Raw genomic sequence first — 21,892 nt, forward strand, 5'->3', positions numbered from 1 at the left:
GGAGGAGGAGGAGGTGGAGACGAAGGGGCAGTGGAGGGGAAGAAGAGGTGGAGAGGAGGAGGAAGTGATGGGGAGGTGGAGGCGAGGGGTTGGTGGAGGGGAGGAGGAGGTGGAGGAGAGGTGGAGGTGGCGGGAAGGAGGAGGTGGACGGGAGGAGGCAGTGGCGGGGAGGAGAAGGTGGAGCGGAGGGGGAAGTGTTGGGTAGGTGGAGGCAAGGGGGCGGTGGTGGGGAGGAGGAGGTGGAGGGGAGGTGGAGGTGGTGGGGAGGAGGACGTAGAGGGGAGGGGGCAGTGGGGGGAGGGTCAGTGGGGGGGTTGGGGGAGATGGAAAAGCTCAACATCTGTGGAGAGAAATGCAAGTTAACGTTTTGGGTCGAATGCTTGCGTCCAATCTGGAGAATGTGTGTCTTTCTGAGGCCGACAGGATGTGATAAATACAAACCCCATAGCAGTCTATGCTTGCCCCTCAGTGTCTGAGGTGGGGTGAGTGAAGGTGTGGTCGCTAAATTCACAGACACCATCAAAAAAAGTTAGAAAGCAGACATAAGAAGGTTGTAGACAGATGTAGATAAATTGAGTGAGTTTTCAAAAAATCTGGCAGGCAGAGTATAATGTGGGAAAATGCGAAATTGTTCACTTTGGCAGGAAGAACGAATAAGAATGATTACACAATTCCAAGGTGCAGAGGGATCTGGGTATTCTAGTGCACTGAGTTACAAAATGTTAGTATGCAGGTACAGCAAGTACTCCAGAAGGTTAATGGAATGCAATACTTGATTCTCACATGAATTGAACTAAATTCATGCAGAAGCAATGGTACCTGGTGGTATTATTACTTCACTATTAGTGCAGACACTTGGGTAATGTTCTGCGGACCTGGGTTCAAATCCCAGCCTGGCAGATGATGGAATTTAAATTATTCCCACATCCTAAAATGTAAGGATTTTATCCTCCTGTTACACAGGACATTGGCAATCCCGCATTGTGTCTGGTGGATTGTCTTCTGAGGAACCGTTGGACAGTCTGAGACTGTTTCCACTGGAGTTTAGAAGAGTGAGGAGTTTTGAAGAGTGAGGGATAGAAATGTATAAGATTCTGAAGGGTCTTGAGAAGGTAGACGTGGAAAGGTTGTTTCCTCCTGTGGGTTAGTTCATACCCTAAGGAGACACTGAGGTTTTAAAATTAGTTGTTAGCTTTTGGGACAGAAATGTGGAGAAATGTTTTCCCTCAGAAGATTGGGCGTCTTTGGAACTCTGCCTCAGACCTACAGTTGCTGTAATTTTCTTTTAGGCAGAAGTGGATAAATTTTTGCTTTTGAATCGGGACGTTATCAGGGGGTAGATGGGAATGTAGAATGTGATAAGCAAACAGGCCAGCCATGACATTATTGAATGGCAGAACAGGCTCTAAATGCCAACTGGCTGGATTTCATGTGTTTGTTTGTAATGTATAGAACAGTATTTATTGTTGCTGAAGTGTTGTTTTGTTAGTATTCAGTTATAACGGTGTTGATATGCCAATGTCAGGGACAAGGTCGCTGTTTGATTCACTAATGTAAATTGCCAAATGTTTTTCTTTGAAACGGAAAATCATTTCAGACAATGACCAAGAGATAAACATCAGAGAGAGATGACGTTCTGAGTGTGGCAATGTTTATCAAACAAGGGGCCTCTACTCTAATAAATGCTGCTATTATAGATAACAGCTCCTCAGGTAATGACTTTAACCCAGTGAGCTAGGCACAGGCCTGGCATGTGGGCTTTTGATTGGTCCTTCTTGGAGCCTGCCTCACCGCCTTCCCTCAAACTCCAATCATAGCCCACTCCCATCAGCTGAGAGGACATTCCTCTGACACTGGTCAGAATTGATTTGTCTTGTTTTGGGATAAAGCCACCACTATCCTACTGGACCATGGGGTTGCTGTGTCATTAGACAGAGAGAGAGAGGGAGAGGGGGAGAGGGAGAGGAGGAGGGAGAGGGGGAGGGAGAGAAACGGCAGATGAGGGTCACCGTGCCTCATGTGAGGGGAGAGGTTGAGAAGGAGAGTTCTTCGTGGTCCCCTCAGCTGGTGCGGGTTGTTGGTGTAACTCTACATTGTACAATAGCCTTCCAGCCAACTGTGCTAACAAACCCCCTCAGTTCTGGGATGCCAACCACAGTCCACATGAGGTTGGGGTAAGTTACAGCAATGAAATGAGTCTTAAACAAGATGTCATCCATTGCATGGTAACAATTAGATGCAACTCACATAGGTGGGATAGACAGAGTTAGTCGTTAGGGGGAGGCAATAGCCTAGTGGTGTTATCGCTGCACTGTTAATCCAGAGACTCAGTTAATGCTCTGGGGACCTGTGTTCAAATCCGGCCATGGCAGGTGGTGGAATTGAATTCAGCAAATATCTGGAATTAAGGGTCTAACAATGACTGTGAACCCATTGTTGACTGTTGGGGAAAAAACCCACCTGGTTCGCTAATGCCCTTTAGGGAAGGAAACTGCCATCCTTACCTGGTCTGGCTTATATGTGACTCCAGACCCACGGCAATGTGGGTGACTCTTAACTGCCCCCTGGGCAATTAGGGATGGACAATAAATGCTGCCTGGACAGCAACGCCCTCATCCCATAAACACATAAAGGAGACAAAGGAAATGATGAGGCAACATGTGCACATAGATCTGTGTTCCGGAAAGTCCAAAGATGCCCTTATCCCCAGCCAAGCTTGTGTGACATCACCAGGCTGAGTGAAGCTCAACGTAGCCTCTAATATTAATCTTTTCAGAACCATAGCCTTACACTTAAGTAACTTTTAAAGATACAGATTATGATCTCCCCCAGTGATTCGATCAGAAGTACAAGGCTCTCACATGTAAATCACCATGTATATCTCTGGGCACTGCCCCTTAGAGACAATATATTGGTTTTGAGAGGAATGCAATCTAGATTCACCAAAATGGCACCAGTGCTCCAAATGTCAGGTCATGAGAGGAGACTACATTAATGCAGCCTGTGTCCTCAGGAGTGTAGGAAGTTAAATACTGAGTTCATTGCAGATTTAAGGATTTTGACTGGAGAATAGAGGGACAGAAATCTTGACTGTTGCTGGAGAAATCCAGACCAAAAGGACAAGAACAGAGCCAAGCCATTCAGGAGAGAAATTCAGAAACAGCTCATCAGACAGATGGTGATAGGAAGAGAAACAGAAATTGCTGGAGAAACTCAGTAGATTTGGCAGTATCTGTGGAGACAGAAAAAGAGTTGATGTTTTGAGTCCTATGTGACTGTCCCTCAGAATGCAATGAGCATTGAGTTCAAGATAGCCTGGTTGAGGCAAAAGCAACATGAGGGTGGCCTTCTGTCTTATTCCCCAAACTAATGCTACTTGTTTGATGTCATGACATCTACCACGATGGTAAATGTGTAGCAGTCTCTGATTTGTAGTTATGTTAGACAGTGACTAATCAACCTTCCCTGTGTACAGTGCCATGTTCTCACTCTGTCTGTTTCAGTGAATTATACTCTTGTGAGGTTTACAGAGTGTCCTTCTCAAGTGTTCTTACTCCACCCACACTGCGGTATTTATACCCAGTGAGGGGTAGTTCTGCGGCATCACAGTAAGGCTGCTGCAGCCTCTATGCGCACACCACCCTGTCTGATGTTTAATGACCCCTGATTACTCAAACTAATAGTGAGATGGAGATAAGACCTTCCATCTTCATTTATTCCTGAGTCAAAGCTTGACCTTTGCTGCATAGCATCCTACATCTTCCTGTATGGCTGCAGGCTCCTTTTAACATCACCCACTGCTCTGATGAAAAACATGTGTTTTCAAAGCTTATGTGTCTGAGTTTTAATGACTCTATAAGTTAAATATTTATACATACCTGTCCTTTTAGTACAACACACTAAACTCACCCTCCTCTGACGTGAACACTGAGCTAGGGAAAATGACAAGCTCTCCATGAAAATGATTTAAAGCAAACCTGACTTAGTTTTATCTAAGTCTCTGCTGGAAATAAAATTCCTTTAAACCCATGTTACAACCCAGCTCGGTGCTGTCAGGACCTGGCATCGGCCTCCTGCTGTTTGTCAGTGAGACGTGGGTGATACTGATATTGCTGTGATTTGTCAGCGTTGCAGCCCTCTGCCAGGATACCCTGCTCCCCAAGCTCTCTCCCTCAACAGAGGGCCGACTATAGGGAATGCTGCTATTCTCCCAACAATATCAGGACTGAGAAGTCAAAGCTGTGCAAAGACATGAGGAAAATAAGGAGTGCAGGGTCAGACAGGAAATGACAAAACCAGAGAGATGGCTGGAGAAAATATTACCCAGTAAGATGAAGGAACTCTCAAAGACAATTTATAAATGTAATGCACAAACAGAGTACTTTCGAGGTTGAGAAGGGAACCTGTGTGGGGGAGAGCGTGACATGAACATAGACCTTATATTTTACTTACCTATGGTGTGTAGGTGCCAGCATTTATTGCCCATCCCTAGTTGCCCCTTGAGAAGGTGGGGGTGAGCTGCCTTCTTGAACTGCTGCAGTCCCTGTGCTGTAGGTTGATCCACAATGCCCTTAGGGATGGAATTCCAGGATTTTAACCCAGTGACAGTGAAGGAACAGCGATATATTTCCAAGTCAGGATGGTGAGCGACTCGGAGGGGAGCTTGCAGGGGGTGTTCCCATGTAACTGAGATTAGATGCTCATGTTATGACAGTGGCCATGATGCAGAAAATGCCACACTTGCTGGAAAGTGCTTTGGGACATCACATGGCCATGAAACATGATTTAGATAAAAATTCTTTCCTTAGAATCTGAAGATTTATGGCACAAGATGAAGTCATTCAGCGCATCATTGCTGTTTAGGGCAATCCAGTCTATGCCTATTTTACAGCTGTCTCTCTGCAGCTTAAGGCATGGAAGTGAAGGAATGTTATAAATGGAACGTGGAAATATCTAATGGAAACAACCTTCCAGCTACAAAAGTCTCCTGAGTCTGTGAATCCCATGTTCTGCCATATTTGGAAGGCTTTCTAAAATCCAGACAGACTTCCTCATCCATGTTACCCCCCTGGCAGACAGAGCAGGTACTCCCTGAACAAATCCGTGCTGAATTATCAAAATGATGTGTCCTGTTCCTCAGAAATTTTTTCATTGATTTGTCCATGGTGAGGTTAGGCTGGCCAGCCTGGGAATGCTCACGTGGCCATTCCCCACCTTGTGAAACAAGGTTACAATCATCATTATTTGCCAAGAAAAAACCGAAAGAACTGCGGATGCTGTAAATCAGGAACAAATACAAAGTTGCTGGAAGAACTCAGCAGGTCTGGCAGCATCTGTGAAGGAAAAAACAGAGTTAACGTTTTGGGCCTGGTGGCCCTTCCTCAGAATGTTACCATCAGTTCTGAGGAAGGGTCACTGGATCCGAACTGTTAACTCTGTTTTTTCCTTCACAGATGCTGCCAGACCTGCTGAGCTTTTCCAGCAACTTCTGTTTTTGTTCATTGTTTGCCAGTTCCTTGGAGACAGAGGAGAGAAATCTGGTGGCCACCATTTCTTCCTTTACCAGGCTGAGCTGTCTGGGATATATATTTCATCCACGCCTAGTGAGCAATTTTCATTGCTACAAATCCCTTAATATTCCCTCTCTGACAGAGTTGATCACGTGCAAAATTTCACGTCCCTTCTCCTTAACTTCTGTGAAGATAGACACAAAGTATTTAATTGAAGCTGCTCTCGATATCAAGGCAACATTCAACGGAGTGTGTGATCAAGGAGTCCGAGCAAAGCTGGAATCAATGGGTATCGGGGTAAAACTCTCCGCTGGTTGGAGCCATACCTGACACATTGGAAGATGATTGTGGTTGATGGAGGTCAGTCATCTCAGATCCAGGACATCTCTGCAGAGTCCCTCAGGGGAGTGTCCTTGGCCCAACCATCTTCAGCTGCTTCATCAATGATCTTCCCTCCATCACAAGGTCAGAAGTGGAGATGTTTGCCGATGATTGCACAATGTTCAGCACCATTCATGACTCCTCAGATATTGAAGCAGTCCATGTTCACATGCAACAAGATCTGGACAATATCCAGGCCTGGCCAGTGACCAGTAACATTCATGCCACGCAAATGCCTGGCGATGACCATCTTCAATCAGACACAATCTAACCACTGCCCCTTGACATTCGATTATGTTATAGCATTCCCCACTATCAGCACCCTGGGGTTACCTTCTCCAGCAAGAGAGAATCTAACCATCATCCCCGTGACCTTTAATGGTGCTATCATCACTGAATCCCACTACTATCAACACCCTGACAGTTATTATTGATCAAAAACTGAACTGAACTCACCATGTATTTACATGGGCTACAAGAGCAGGTCAGAGGTCAGAAATCCTGCACCGAGCACTCACTTCCTGACTCCCCAGTTCATGCCCGTTAACTCCCAGACACAAGTCAGGAATGTGATGGAGTACTTCCCATTTGCCCTGGGTGGATGCAGCTGCTGACTCTCCTGTCCCATGAATGAATGAATAAAAAAAGCTAATTTAGTCCCAAGAAGCTCCCATTAACAGGAATTTATCAACTGCCAGAGATAATGGGAACTGCAGATGCTGGAGAATCCGAGATAATAAAGTGTGGAGCTGGACGAACACAGCAGCCAAGCAGCATCTTAGGAGCACAAAAGCTGACGTTTCGGGCCTTTTCTGATGAAGGGTCCAGGTGTGCGAGTTCAACAGGCTTTGAGTCTGTTAGAGGTATAGATTGAGGGATTTCATCAGAAATGGGGTTTTCTGATGAAGGGTCCAGGCCCGAAACATCAGCTTTTACACTCCGAAGATGCTGCCTGGCCTGCTGTGTTCATCAACAGCGAGATTATTGGCCCAGTAAATCAGGGAGAACTCTCCTGCAATGTAGTGCTGTGGGATCCTTCACATCCACGTGGTGGCTAGGACACACAGCCATCTGACAGTGCAGCTCTCCTTCAGCTCCATACGGTGAACGTTTCAATTTTGTTTTGAAATCTCTCGAGCAGCAACTACAACAAGAGATGCCTGACTCAGAGGGGAACGTATTCCCCATGTCTGTCAGTTATTTAGGGATCATTCAGTGTTGGTGAGGACGGAATTCTGCTCTGTTGTCAGGACCACAGGAACAGGAGTAGGCCATTCAGGGCATCGAGCCTGCCCTACCATTCAATCTGATCCTGGCTAAACAAACACTCACAGCCATTTCACTAGCCCATCCCCAAAACCCTGTACCCCACTGGGAATCAGAAAAACCCCTCAATCTATACCTTTAACAGACTCAAAGCCTGTTGAACTCGCACACCCTTCTTTAGGAGAGAATTCTAAACATTCACAACCCTCTGAGTTAAGAAATTCTCTTTCTCTCACACCTAAATGGTAGGGTTCTAGACCCAACCAGGGAGGGAACAGCTGACTTACATCCACCCTGTTTATCCTTTCAATATTTTGTTAGCATGTTCCAGTTTATTAGCTCACTGAGGGTGGCACAGTGGCTCAGTGGTGAGCACTGCAGCCTCACAGCGCCAGGGACCCGGGTTCGATTCCAGTCTCGGGCAACTGTCTGTGTGGAGTTTGCACATTCTCCCTATGTCTGCGTGGGTTTCCTCCCACAGCCCAAAGATGTGCAGGTTAGGGTGGATTGGCCATGCTAAATTGCCCATAGTGTTCAGGGATGTGTAGGTTATAGGGGGATGGGTCTGGGTGGGATGCTCCAAGAGGCGGTGTGGACTTGTTGGGCTGAAGGGCCTGTTCCCACACTGTAGGGAATCTAATCTAACCTCTTCACTGTTGAGGAAAACGAAGCATAGTCTGTAACAAATTCAGCAGGTAGTACTTGGTTTTTATTTGTGTACTCTCCAACTCAAGTTAATTTCTTTTCCAATCTTTGTGGACCAATGTAGGCAGTCAAAGGATATTGAGTAAACAGGTTTTAAGAACTGGTTAGGTGGACATTAACTTCTGCAACTGATGCAAAGCGAAATAAAGGGAGTAAAGATTAGCTGTGGTGCTCAGACATATTGATTTTGAAGTGCCTGGTGCATTTTTAGACACCTTCTCATCAACAGAATCAGTGATGAGATTCAGAATAAACCAGACTGTGGCTCAGTTATATTGATCCACCAGACTCTGTCTGTTTGATTTGTGTCACAGAAGCAGGAAAATGCTGTCGGGTTATTTTCAGGAGTTTAAATATCCATTTGAATGTATTGTTCATGTTGGCGGATGAGGTGTGACTATGTACTCAGATGTTCGGAAAAGGTAGAATTTGAGCTTCGGTAACACTTCCTCAGGGTGTCCCTGGCTATGTCATGGCCCACCCATTAATTTTGAATGGTGGTTTTCATTGATGTGGAGCTATCAGTAGTTAGTGTACACACAGCAAGATCCCACAACCAAGAGAAGAATGAATGGCCAGGCAAGCTGTTTTTCGAAAATAAAAACAGAAATTACTAGAGAAACTCAATAGGTCTGGCATAATCTGTGGCAAGAAAGCAGAGCTAATGTTTCAGACCCTGTCACCCTTCTTCAGAACCGAAAGTAGCTAGAAAAAGGAGATATTTACGCCTGTCACTGTAACACACCTAATCCCTGGCCAACATCTCTGTCTCAGGCTCGCTGCAGTGTTCCAGTGAAGCTCAGCACAAGCTGGAAGAACAGCATCTCATTTTCTGCTTGGCAACCCTGTAGCCTTCAGAACTTGATATCGAGTTCCACAATGTCGCAGCCTGAGCACAGCCTTTCATATCCTTTACCCACCTCCACATCTCAGGTCCTGTCATCACATCGGCTGCTTTCAGCACAGCCAACTCATTCTCACCTCCTCATCATCAGCTTCTCTTTCTCCCTGGTTCACTATCAAGCCATCCCATTGTCTGCCTGTCTTTCTGTCTCTGCCTGTCCTCTCACTCCCTCCCCCATCACATCCTCCACTGCCTGTCATCAGCAGAAGTACCACCTTTTCCCAGCTGCTATCAGTTCTGAAGAAGGGTCACTGGACCTGAAACATTAGCTCTGCTTTCTTTCCACAGCTGCTGCCAGACCTGCTGAATTTTATCAGCAACTTCTGTTTTTTGTTTCAGATTTCCAGCATCCATTTTATTTAGAGCTGTTTTGCTGATGTTGATAGAAGGGTAAATATTGGTCCCAGGGCACTTGACCCAATGACTGTGAGATCTGTTACATCCACCTGAAATTGCAGACTTGGCTGAACATCTTGTACACTGTGGGTGGAGAGAAGCTCTCCACTAATACTGCACTGGGAGTATCACAGAGTTGTGGGATGCGGTGAGGTCAGGTGGGCAGGGGGTCATTCCCCACGCCCTGGGACAATGCCAAGATCCCAGCAAGGATCGCTGAAGCAGATTACCTGCTCATTACCACTTTGTATCTGTGGAGTTTGCTATGTATGGTTTGGCTGCCGTAATGTTCAAATTGCAAAGCTAGCTAACCTCAAAGAATTCTTCATTTACTGTGAAACTCTTTCCAAAGTCTCAGCAGTTACAGTAATGCAAGCTTTACAGATATATGGGGATTAGTGTGTCCTTATGATAAAATTATTACTTAATTGGCACCCCTTCCATCACCGACGCTCAGTCGCAGCAGTGTGTACCATCTACAAGATGCTCTGCAGAAATTCACCAAAGATCCTCAGACAGCACCTTCCAAACCCACAACCCACTTCTATCTGGAAAGACAAGGGCAGCAGATACATGGGAACACCACCCCCTGCAAGTTCCCCTCCAAGCCACTCACCATCTTGACTTGGAAATGTATCCCCGTTCCTTCACTGTCACTGGATCAAAATCCTGGAATTCCCTCCCTAAGGACATTACAAACAAGCACTCACAGCCATTTCACTACCCCATCCCCAAAACCCTGTACCCCACTGAGAATCAGAAAAATCCTTCAACCTCTACCTTTAACAGACTCAAAGCCTGTTGAGCTATCTACACACATGGACTGCCATGGTTCAACGAGGCAACTCACCACCACCTTCTCAAGGGGCAATAAGGCAATAATTTTAACATAAGCCATTGAACACAGAAAGGAAGCTGTGAATATTTACATCACATGCTTTGGGAGCTTGAAGGTGGCAGAGTAGAAATTCACATGGTACAGTAATGCACTGAGCGGTAACACACTGTACAGTAACACATCATACAAGAACACAGCATAGTAGTACACGGCAGAGTAATGCCAAACAGGCCGTTCATCAACTCTCACATGCTGTGCATGTTTGTGTGTGAACAATTTTAGTTTTGCTCATTGTGTCTATAACTTCCAACAGTCTCCAGAATCCTCCCTATTAAGCAGGTGTCTGCCTGCAGCCTACTGAACCCTGTGCCACCCTCCGGGTGTGACTATCGGTGAGGGATCGCGGGGTTACAACTTTCACCTATCACCTACCAATGGGTGAAACTGCGTACCCTACAGCCAGCGGGGTGTGTATGGCACAGAGGTCACCATGTTAATGTGGGACATGGTTGCTGATTTGTATATAGTAGGATCCCACAAACAGAACTGAAAATAACAAACGCTGGAGACCGCAGCGGGCCAAGCAGCATTCATGGAGAAAAAACAAGCTAACATTGAGTCTCGATAACTCTTCATCAGAGCATGTTGGCTTTATCTCTCTCCTTCTGTCTCTCTCTCTCCATGGATGCTGTCTGACCCTCTGTGATCTCCAGAATTTGTTGTTTTCAGTACAGATTCCAGCATCTGCAATCATTTGTTCCTACCTAGCCTTGACCCCTTTCCCCAGGACTTGTGTACAGGTCTGTACCACAGCTAGGGCACAGGCCTGATGTTGACCTTGTACGAGGCACTGGATAGGCCCCAGCTGGAGGGTTGCACACATCAGAGGGCCCCACATCTTAAGAAGGATCTGAATGCTTTGGAGCCAGTGCAAAGTGATATTCAAAAATGTTTCCAGGAATGAGAAACATGATGAGGATAGATGGAAAAAGTTGGGACTTTTCTCCTTGTGGATTTGGTTGAGGTTTCCGAATCCACAAATGCGCTGGACACCGTGGCGAGGGATAAGCTGTTCCCTCTCTTAAAAGGGTGAAAAATGAAAGGGTGTAGTTTTAAAGTGATGTTGAAGAAACAAGGGTGGTGAGATGGGAAAAAAAACTTTTCCACACAACGATTAGTGAGGGTTTGGAATGCCCTGTCTGGAAATGTGGTGGAGGAAGATTCAGTTTGAGACTTTCAAGAGGGTGTTGGATGGTTATTGGGATGGAAATAATGTGCCAGGGATAGGGGGGAAAATGCAGGGCTTTGGCACTAGGGGATAGAATCATGCAGATATAATGGCCTGAATGGCCTATTCTGCACTGTAACATGAAATAACTGCACAGAGGCTGGTATCCTGTCACCAAATGGTCTTCTATTTACTTATGCAGCACACTAACTGTGGTGAGCCAGCTCAGAGTCAGTCCCCTTGAGTGTGGAGATTCTAATCTCCTGGTTTTTTTTATTCTTTTCATTTTTTCCTTTCTTTACTTCCTCTGTAATCACGTGGTTATGTTAGTCAGCCAGGGCTTCCCGGCCAGGCACACAACCCCAGATCACTGGTCTCATAGTCAATGAGGTCAACCTGATTCCAATGACCACGTCCCTCCCCTTTAGGCCTGTCCTTTGGCTTGTAGCTTTCTCTGCAATGTCTTCCCCCCTCCCACATCTGGTTCCTCTGACTCGGGCAGGGTGTACCGGACCGGAGCCCATCTCTTGCGCCTGGAGAATCTTGGGAGAGCTTCCTCCACCTCCTCCGGCAGGAATGGTATTGAGGCTGCATCCATCTCAGACTCTGAGATTTCCTTGACACTGGACAGAGGGGGAGAGCTCACCGTTTCTACCAGGCCTTCTGGCTGTTCTGAGGGGCTGGCTATGCTTTGCTCCTGCCTCGTTTGTGAAATAACAGCTTTCAGGCAACCCGCGTGTTTGTTCAGGACCCTATCACCACCCTGAAGTTTCTAAGTGATGGGACCTGACCTTGCATTAACCTTACCTTGTACCCATACAGGGCCAGTCCCATGGCTCCAGTGCCAAACTTCATCCCTAAATTAAATGGTCTCCCTCGCTTAGAGGTGATGTGTGGCCAGCATTTTCTGCTGTCATTTCGGCCTCACCTCCAGGTGTGGAGATATCAGGTTTAAACTGGTGTTCTCCCCGTCAGCAACTCTGCTGGAGCCAGCCCAGCTGTTGGGTGAAGGGTGGTCCTATAATGGAATGGTTACCGGGACGGTTTGGTATCGAGTGAAGTTTCTTTAAGCCTGCCTTCAACATTTGGACCACTCCTTCTGCTAGGCCATTGGATGATGGATGTTATAGAACTGTCCTTATGTGTTGAGTGCTGTTTGACTTTAGGAAATATTTGAATTCCCTGCTGGTAAATGACGTCCCATTTTATGTGATCAATACTTTGGGAGCCTGTGTATCACAAACAATGCTCGCAGCTTCTTAATCATTATCCCTGAGTTTGCTGAACAAACTTTATGCACATCTAACCAGTTTGAAAATAGTGTCCACAATGACCAGGAATATTGAGCCCTTGTAACTGAGTCCAGGTCTTACCCGCCCTTCTCTTCAATGTGGAGCTGCCGCTGGCCTTGTTGGCGCTCTAGGCACTGCTCCACCAACACAGCTATGTTGGCATCCCACCCTGGCCATCAGGCATAGCTTCTTGCTCACATCTTCATCTTGGAAACCCCTGGATGACCCTGTAAGGTCAGTACCTTACTGAGGACTCCCTGTAGCAACATGCTGCCCTCTACCACGATCAGGTCTGGCCAGGTCCAGAAAGGTTGCAGTCTGGGCTGAGATGGCCCTTCCATTTCCCCCCATTACCACCAGCCATTTCAGTTCCGCTAGGACAGGATATACATGTCCACAGTCAGATATTGTCCACAGAGGCAGCACCAGTGAAAGGCAGCTCAAGGCATCCTCATTAGCCACTTGGCTTCCTGGACGCTGTTCTAACTTCTATGCTCTGAGAATAAGGGCCCGGCGCTGAATTCTAAAGAAAACAATGAGTTGTACCACCTTGACTTCCTTCAGTAGCCCGAGCAGGGGTTTATGATCTGTTACCAAGACAAAAACCCATCTGTGAAGGTGTTGCTAGAACTTCCTCACACTGAAGATGACCTCCAAACCTTCCCTCTCTATCTGGGCGTATTTACAGTTGGGATCAGCCAAAACTTGGGAAGTGTACAGTATTGGGAATTTCTCTCCATTGGGTCACCAGTGAGCCAACACTACCCTGATAATGTACTGGGAGGCACCACATGTCAACACTCCCTCTTGCTTTATTCATTCACGGGATGAGGGCATCGCTGGCTTGTCAGCATTTATTGCCCTTCCTCAATTACCCAGGGGGCATTTCAGAGTCGACCACATTGGCTGTGGGTCTGGAGTCACATGTAGGCCAGACCAGGTAAGGATGGCAGTTTCCTTCCCTCAAGGACATTAGTGAACCAGATGGGTTTTTCCGACAATTGACAATGGATTAATAAACATTCAGCTCTACACCTTGACAACAAAATGTGAGGCTGGATGAACACAGCAGGCCAAGCAGCATCTCAGGAGCACAAAAGCTGACGTTTCGGGCCTAGACCCTTCATCAGAGAGGGGGATGGGGTGAGGGTTCTGGAATAAATAGGGAGAGAGGGGGAGGCGGACCGAAGATGGAGAGAAAAGAAGATAGGTGGAGAGAGTACAGGTGGGGAGGTAGGGAGGGGATAGGTCAGTCCAGGGAAGACGGACAGGTCAAGGAGGTGGGATGAGGTTAGTAGGTAGATGGGGGTGCAGCTTGGGGTGGGAGGAAGGGATGGGTGAGAGGAAGAACAGGTTAGGGAGGCGGAGACAGGTTGGACTGGTTTTGGGATGCAGTGGGTGGAGGGGAAGAGCTGGGCTGGTTGTGTGGTGCAGTGGGGGGAGGGGACGAACTGGGCTGGTTTTGGGATGCGGTGGGGGAAGGGGAGATTTTGAAGCTGGTGAAGTCCACATTGATACCATTGGGCTGCAGGGTTCCCAGGCGGAATATGAGTTGCTGTTCCTGCAACCTTCGGGTGGCATCATTGTGGCACTGCAGGAGGCCCATGATGGACATGTCATCTAAAGAATGGGAGGGGGAGTGGAAATGGTTTGCGACTGGGAGTTGCAGTAGTTGGTTGCGAACTGAGCGGAGGTGTTCTGCAAAGCGGTCTCCAAGCCTCCGCTTGGTTTCCCCAATGTAGAGGAAGCCACACCGGGTACAGTGGATGCAGTATACCACATTGGCAGATGTGCAGGTGAACCTCTGCTTAATATGGAAAGTCATCTTGGGGCCTGGGATAGGGGTGAGGGGGGAGGTGTGGGGGCAAGTGTAGCATTTCCTGCGGTTGCAGGGTAAGGTGCCGGGTGTGGTGGGGTTGGAGGGCTGTGTGGAGCGAACAAGGGAGTCACGGAGAGAGTGGTCTCTCCGGAAAGCCGACAGGGGTGGGGATGGAAAAATGTCTTGGGTGGTGGGGTCGGATTGTAGATGGCGGAAGTGTCGGAGGATGATACGTTGACCGAAGTTGCGGTCCTTGAAGAACTTGGACATCTGGGATGTGCGGGAGTGGAATGTCTTGTCGTGGGAGCAGATGCGGCGGAGGCGGAGGAATTGGGAATAGGGGATGGACTTTAAGGACCGCAAATTTCCCCCCACATTGATCGAAAACGCCCTCGACCGCGTCTCCTGTATTTCCCGCAACACTTCCCTCACACCCCGCCCCCGCCACAACCGCCCAAAGAGGATCCCCCTCGTTCTCACACACCACCCCACCAACCTCCGTATACACCGTATCATCCTCCGACACTTCCGCCATCTACAATCTGACCCCACCACCCAAGACATTTTTCCATCCCCACCCCTGTCTGCTTTCCGGAGAGACCACTCTCTCCGTGACTCCCTTGTTCGCTCCACACTGCCCTCCAACCCCACCACACCCGGCACCTTCTCCTGCAACTGCAGGAAATGCTACACTTGCCCCCACACCTCCTCCCTCACCCCTATCCCAGGCCCCAAGATGACATTCCACATTAAGCAGTGGTTCCCCTGCACATCTGCCAATGTGGTATACTGCATCCACTGTACCCGGTGTGGCTTCCTCTACATTGGGGAAACCAAGCAGAGGCTTGGAGACCGCTTTGCAGAACACCTCCGCTCAGTTCGCAACCAACTACTGCACCTCCCAGTCGCAAACCATTTCCACTCCCCCTCCCATTCTTTAGATGACATGTCCATCATGGGCCTCCTGCAGTGCCACAATGATGCCACCCGAAGGTTGCAGGAACAGCAACTCATATTCCGCTTGGGAACCCTGCAGCCCAATGGTATCAATGTGGACTTCACAAGCTTCAAAATCTCCCCTTCCCCCACCACATCCCAAAACCAGCCCAATTCGTCCCCTCCCCCCACTGCACCACACAACCAGCCCAGCTCTTCCCCCCCACCCACTGCATCCCAAAACCAGTCCAACCTGTCTCCGCCTCCCTAACCTGTTCTTCCACTCACCCATCCCTTCCTCCCACCCCAAGCCGCACCCCCATCTACCTACTAACCTCATCCCACCTCCTTGACCTGTCCGTCTTCCCTGGACTGACCTATCCCCTCCCTACCTCCCCACCTATACTCTCTCCACCTATCTTCTTTTTTCTCCATCTTCGGTCCGCCTCCCCCTCTCTCCCTATTTATTCCAGAACCCTCACCCCATCCCCCTCTCTGATGAAGGGTCTAGGCCCGAAACGTCAGCTTTTGTGCTCCTGAGATGCTGCTGGGCCTGCTGTGTTCATCCAGCCTCACATTTTGTTGTCTTGGATTCTCCAGCATCTGCAGTTCCCATTATCTCAGCTCTACACCTTGTTATCTCAGATTCTCCAGCATCAGCGATTCCTGCTATCCCAACTTATATTTTGCTGCTTCTTGCAATTAATTTATTAGTTTTTAATCAAACATCAGAAGTAACTTATCAATTCATGTTAGAAACATGACAGGTTTACTTGAAACACTCTAATATATTTTATAAAAATGTAATAATTTTCTGAGAAATGAACATTTGTACACAAATCGAATCAGGCCAGCGGTAACATAAACCTTATTTAGTAGGTAGCCTTGTGGCTGCCTGGTCTTATAACAATTGGAGACGACCGTGTTGTAGTAGTGTCAGTGGAAGTGCAGTCCGAAGGGAGGACCGAATGCTCGAGAGGTCTGGGTTCAATCCCAACACAGCGTTCAAATTGAACAAAAGAGGTGTAGAATTGAAAAGCTGGTCTCAGAGATGGTGTAAAGACAGTAATGTTTCATTCTTCTGCATTTTCATTTGTGGACTAAAATGGGCAAAGCAGGGTTATAAAGCCAAGGATTGCTGCACATTTCAAAGCCAGTAACTTGACCCTCATTAAAAGCACTGTTTATGCGGCAGTGGTCCCGATGATAGTTGAAATGTCATTTGCAGACGAGCTGATGCTGAATGGAGATTTAGCCAGCAGCAGTTGGTCTATGGACCAGTAACCAGTTATTGATGAAAAAGGCTTTCTACTTACCAACAGTGATTGGCTCTCAAGTAGCTAAACAGCTGGGGCTGTGAACAAAACAGAGAGAAGCTATCAGATTTCCATCAGGTAGGAGCTCTCCCTGTTCTCTGCAGTAAAACCCACTTTATGCCTGAAGAAAACCAATTATTTTTCCCTCATCAGTTGTTGTAAGCTGTGACTTTTAATTGATAAGTCAGAAATCTTTTTATTTGTGAAACAGCCATCCTGTGCTTCCTATATACAAATGAAATTAGCTGGAAAACAAAGATGGAGAAATAGGTTCTCATCAGCAGAAGGATTATCTCAGCAAGCCTTGTGGACAGGGGCCACTGAACTGCCTTCTCAGTCTTTTCCTCCACCCATAACACCCATGTTTTTATTCCTGTCTGTGTCTATCTGTATGTGTATGTGGTGTGACAGTTTTAACTGGTAGAGTTACATGCTGATGGCATGTAACTGACATGAGTGGAGAGTCTGTTTAATCGTACAAAGTGATGATTTTTGTTAAGTACACAAACCATTCCCTGCTTCTTTTAGCCTCATTCTAAAAGATGGGTAAAATGCCGATATTTATGTACCTTTAAAAGCCTTTTAAGTTTTGGAAAGACTGCAGAAACAGTGGGGTTTTATTTCCAGCGCGTTATCCCAGTGAGTCACAATGATAGTCACCATGAGGCTCTCACCACTTGTTCATAAAGGAAGAAAATCTACTGTTGTTACCTGCTCTGACCTACACGTGACTCCAGACCCAGAGCAACGATGTTGATTCTCAACAACCATCTGAATTGTTCTAGCAACAACCACACGTCATAAAAGAATAATAAAACATCACGCCCAGAGGCCTGTTTCTGTGCTATATGTCTCTATGACTCTATAACTCTAACTGGTCTAGTTGAATGACAATGTGAAATAGCAAGGATACCCCCTGCAAGTTCCCCTCCGAGGGTTCTGGCCACTTTGCTTGAATGCTTGACCAGGGTGTTATCCAATTGTGGGATCCTCACATATGGTTCATGGGCTGCACTTTTTTAATGACTTGCCTGGTCTGTGGGAAGGTGAGACCCAGTCAGCTGATCCAGTCATTAGAATTGTCATGAGTGTGAATTGTACTGGTCTCCCTGATCCTCTGTCAAACCACGTTAATGTGTGATGTAGTCTCGGACAATGATTAACCCTGGCTGTATAAAGATTGTGTGATTCTGCCACATTTGAAATGTAGTGTGGAGATGACCAAAGCCTCCTCTCTGAGGTTGGACGTCCATTTTACTGTGTTTCTTTTTCAAAGTGCTGCCGTGTCATTTAGATTTTAAAGTAACTGAGCTGACATTGTAGCTCACCATCTTGTTTGGCCCCCTCCCCAAAGCTGAGGGACAGGCCACATTCTGGATGAGATATTAAACTGGGCTTTGGCTATTCAGGTAATTGTCAACTTTCTCAATGGCAGAGGAGCATTGCCCTGGCCAACACTGGTCCCCAAACAACATCCAGACTGTGTAACTAGTTAACAACCTAACGGAGGTTCCTGGGAGCTTGCTGTCTGTGCTTTGATTGATGCTTTTCTCACCTTCACTGCTGGGATGTGGGCATCACCGACTGCCCCAGCATTTACTGCCTGTCCCTAGTTGCCCCTTGAGAAGGTGGGGGTGAGCTGCCTCCTTGAACGGCTGCAGTCTCTGTGCTGCGGGTTGACCCACAATGCCCTTAGGGAGGGAATTCCAGGATTTTGACCCAGCGACAGTGAGGGAACGGCGATATATTTCCAAGTCAGGATGGTGAGTGACTCGGAGGGGAACTTGCAGGGGGTGGTGTTCCCATGTATCTGCTGCCCTTGTCCTTCTGGATGGAAGTGGTCATGGGTTTGGAAGGTCCTGCCTGAGGATCTTTGGTGAATTTCTGCAGTGCATCCTGTAGATGGTACACACTGCTGCGACTGAGCATTGGTGGTGGGGGGAATGGGATGTTTGTGGATGTGGTGCCAATCAAGTGGGCAGTCTCAGAAAACCCCAGTGAAGACACCACAAAAGTAACATACTTTAATCAAAACAGTTTTTGAGGAGTTGACAGACACTATATAAATGTGAGTTCTTTTATGTATGAATGATTTGCAAACATCAACACTCCAAACCTAAATTCCCAATCGGCCTGATCTGCCAAAGTGACGATGACAACATTTTAATAGTCATTTGATCTTATTACATCCATATTCATGGTGAATTACAAAGCAAAGGACTTTTCTAAACACCTGAGTAATAAATAAGGAAAGTATTTACATTTACATAGCGCCTACATGACCTCTGGACATCCCAAAGAGTTTCCCGGGCTGATTGTACACTTCAGCAGTCAGTGCTACGCTGTTGAAAACGCTGCAGCCAATTTCCACACAGCATGTTCCTGCTTTGTGATGGTGACGAGATCGTGGGATTTAATGATGTTGTTTGAGCGGTAACTATTGGCCAGGACACCTTCCTGCTCCTGCAGACCATGAGACGGGATCTTGGTTTAAAAAGCTGGTCAGAAGGAAGGGGCCCGTGACAATGCTGTGCCTCCCCAGTGCTGCCATTGGGGGTGCCAGTCTGTGCTGCAGTCCTTTGACTGAACCTACCTTGTACTTAACAGCTTCACACTGGATCACATTGGTATTTGAATGGCATAGGGCAAACTCTATTAACATGTTGGTCCTGTTGGTTTTAGGTAAACGTTGGCATTCTCATCGCAGTGACCAGGATCATTTCAAGAATCAGTGCAGACAATTACAAGATACACAGAGATGCGAATGCATTCAGGTAAGTCACTGCTTTGTTGCTCCCGGCTATTAGATTCCACACGATGGGAAACAGAATGTTCAAAGTGGTCTAGTGGTTACATTCTTATCATTGAGGTGGAAAATCACCTATTACCTGCCTAATGATAAATGCATGTGCGCATTTAAAACCAATGAGCTGTGAGAAATTGGGAAAAACTAGCAGTCAAGAAGTAAAGGTAATTGTAATTCACAAGAGACCCAGGACTGTCTCAGCCACGAAATATTCTCTTGTCAGGAGAAGGCCACGAATCAACTTAATTCACAACAAACTCGAACCTCATCAGCAAGGATGGAGTAGATGCTGCAGATTAACATGAAGTGTCAAAATTCAAATGCGCTGGCTGTGATCCGGCAGGGGAAGGCAATGCTACTGCAAATGGGATGAGTGCTGCCTGTAGTTTTGAACGCACTGACCCCGTCAGGTTGGAACCCAATGCCCTGTGCAACTGGTGCAGTCCTGTTGACGAGCAATTGAGTTAATCCCGGGTTTTTAACCCTGAGCTGCTGAATGATTGCCCGGAATGTTCCCTCCCTGCGTGGGTTCGGGGAAGGGCAGGCTGGATGCGATGGAGGCTGTTGAGGGATCTCGCTCGGGAATAACAATGAAGGAAGAGGCTGACAGAAATTTGTGAAGTTAAGAAGAGTTTAATAATGAGGAACGAGGAGTCTAGCAACTGGTGTCGCTGACGAGGGGGTAATCAGTTAACCCTGGGGCTGGAGGGCAGGGTTACTGCTGTATGTGTGCTTTACCTTCACAAGAGTTCATCTTTAAAGATTCCATGTGCTTTATATATGATATTGACTGCTCCCCAAGAATAACTTTCAATATAGTTCAGTGGTTTCAGGGGATCAAAGGACATGGGCAAAAAAAAAGGAACAGGGTACAGAGTTGGATGGTCAACTGTGATGACCAGACCCTTATTCAATGGGCTGAATGGCCATCTCCTGCTCCTATTTTCTAACGCTGTGACTCTGCCTGATTTATTTAGCCTGCTGTAGGGTTACATACACCAAACCTAATGTATCATGGTTTTCCTGTTTGAGACAGTGGGATGGTGACATGGTAATGTCACTGGAAGAGTCATCCAGAACCAGAGAGTGGATGCAGAATCTGTAGACATTTTAAAGACAGAGGGCAATAGATTCCCGATGACCAAAGGGATAAGCAGTTATGCTGTGGTTACACAAGCCCCTGGTTAGACCCTATTTGGAGCACTGTGAGCAGATCAGGGCACCACACCTTAGGGAGGGGAGATTGGCCGAGGATGGAGTGTAGTTTGGGTTTACAGGAAATCGTCTAGATTTCAGGGGTTAAGTTATGAGGAGACATTGTATAAACTATGCCTGTTTTCTCTAGAATTTAGAAGTTTAAGGGGTGATCTGACCAAAGTCTTCAAGATGTTAACAGGAAAAGACAGGGTAGAATAAGATAAACTATTTCCACTGGCTGAGGGTTCTAGAACCAGGGCATTGTCTGAGAATCAGGGCCAGGAGAGGTGTCATGAAGCACTTCGACACACAAAGGGTGGGAGAGGTTTGGAATTCTTTCCCACAAACAGGCTCAAGACGCTGAATGGCCCACTTCTGTTCCTAGATTCCTAAGAAAGATTATCAGGGATGCACAGAAATGTAAAGTTGATGCTAAAATTAGATCAGCCATGATCTTATTGAATGACAGAGCACGCTCAAAGGGCTGAATAGCCTACTCTTGTTCCTTGCTCACATGTTTAGAACTCCAAGCTAATGTTCCAGGCACCCAGGTTCGAATCCTGCCATGGCAGAGGGTGAAATTTCAACTCACTAACTACCTGTACTTAGGAGTCCAATGATGATCATGAACCTGTTGTTGATCATCAGAAAAACCCAACAAGTTCGCTGGGGGGAGGAATCTTCCACCCTTATCTGGTGTGATCTACATGTGACTCCAGACCCACAGCAATGTGGTTGAGTCTTAACTGCCCTCTGGGCAATTAGGGACAGGCAATAAATGCTGGCCTAGCTGCGATGCCCATAATCTGACAATGAATAAAAGCGATGAGCCCACTGGATTACTCGATCCCGAAGGAGCAACTACTATTAGAGAATTGTCATCAATATTGGGAGCCAGAAACATTGAGAGATCCCAGGACTGACCTCGCCAGACTCTGTCACGAAGTCAATAGTGCTACTGAGGTTAGAATTCTACTCTTCTCTGTAACAATGATTTGATGAGTTAATTTCAGACGGCTATTCGGTGTTGAGCTGACTATCCTGTGTTATTTTTGTAGTGGAGTAAGAGTTTAAGGGTGTGGACCAGTTTCCTGTTTCCATTTACACCACCTTTAACATGTTTCTGTGTCATAGCATGGGGTCACCAGCACAAGCCAATCTCAGGCAGCACCAGGCATCCCAGCAGAATGGTGATTGTTGTTTAACAGTGGGCGTAGCTCTTTTTCCAGGACATCTGGGAACAGGTTGTCAGCTTGGCTCTCAGTTCCTGATTCAGGAAGCTGGAAAAATCCAGGCCT

General features: G+C 46.9%; 1 protein-coding gene across 4 annotated transcripts in view; it reads left to right on the forward strand.

Moving 5' to 3' along the window:
• adgrd1 (adhesion G protein-coupled receptor D1) overlaps nucleotides 1-21,892 on the forward strand; it is a 259,133-nt gene that overhangs the window by 190,190 nt on the left and 47,051 nt on the right. For 3 of the 4 annotated variants that reach the window (XM_059654884.1, XM_059654885.1, XM_059654886.1), the window contains one exon: nucleotides 19,274-19,365. In XM_059654884.1, the coding sequence (XP_059510867.1) occupies nucleotides 19,274-19,365 (92 nt within the window). Of the gene's footprint in view, nucleotides 1-19,273; nucleotides 19,370-21,892 lie in introns of those variants that run through there. The other variant, XM_059654887.1, reaches the window with a different exon arrangement.

The sequence above is a fragment of the Stegostoma tigrinum genome, chromosome 26 (assembly GCF_030684315.1).
Source record: "Stegostoma tigrinum isolate sSteTig4 chromosome 26, sSteTig4.hap1, whole genome shotgun sequence".
NCBI lineage: Eukaryota > Metazoa > Chordata > Chondrichthyes > Orectolobiformes > Stegostomatidae > Stegostoma > Stegostoma tigrinum.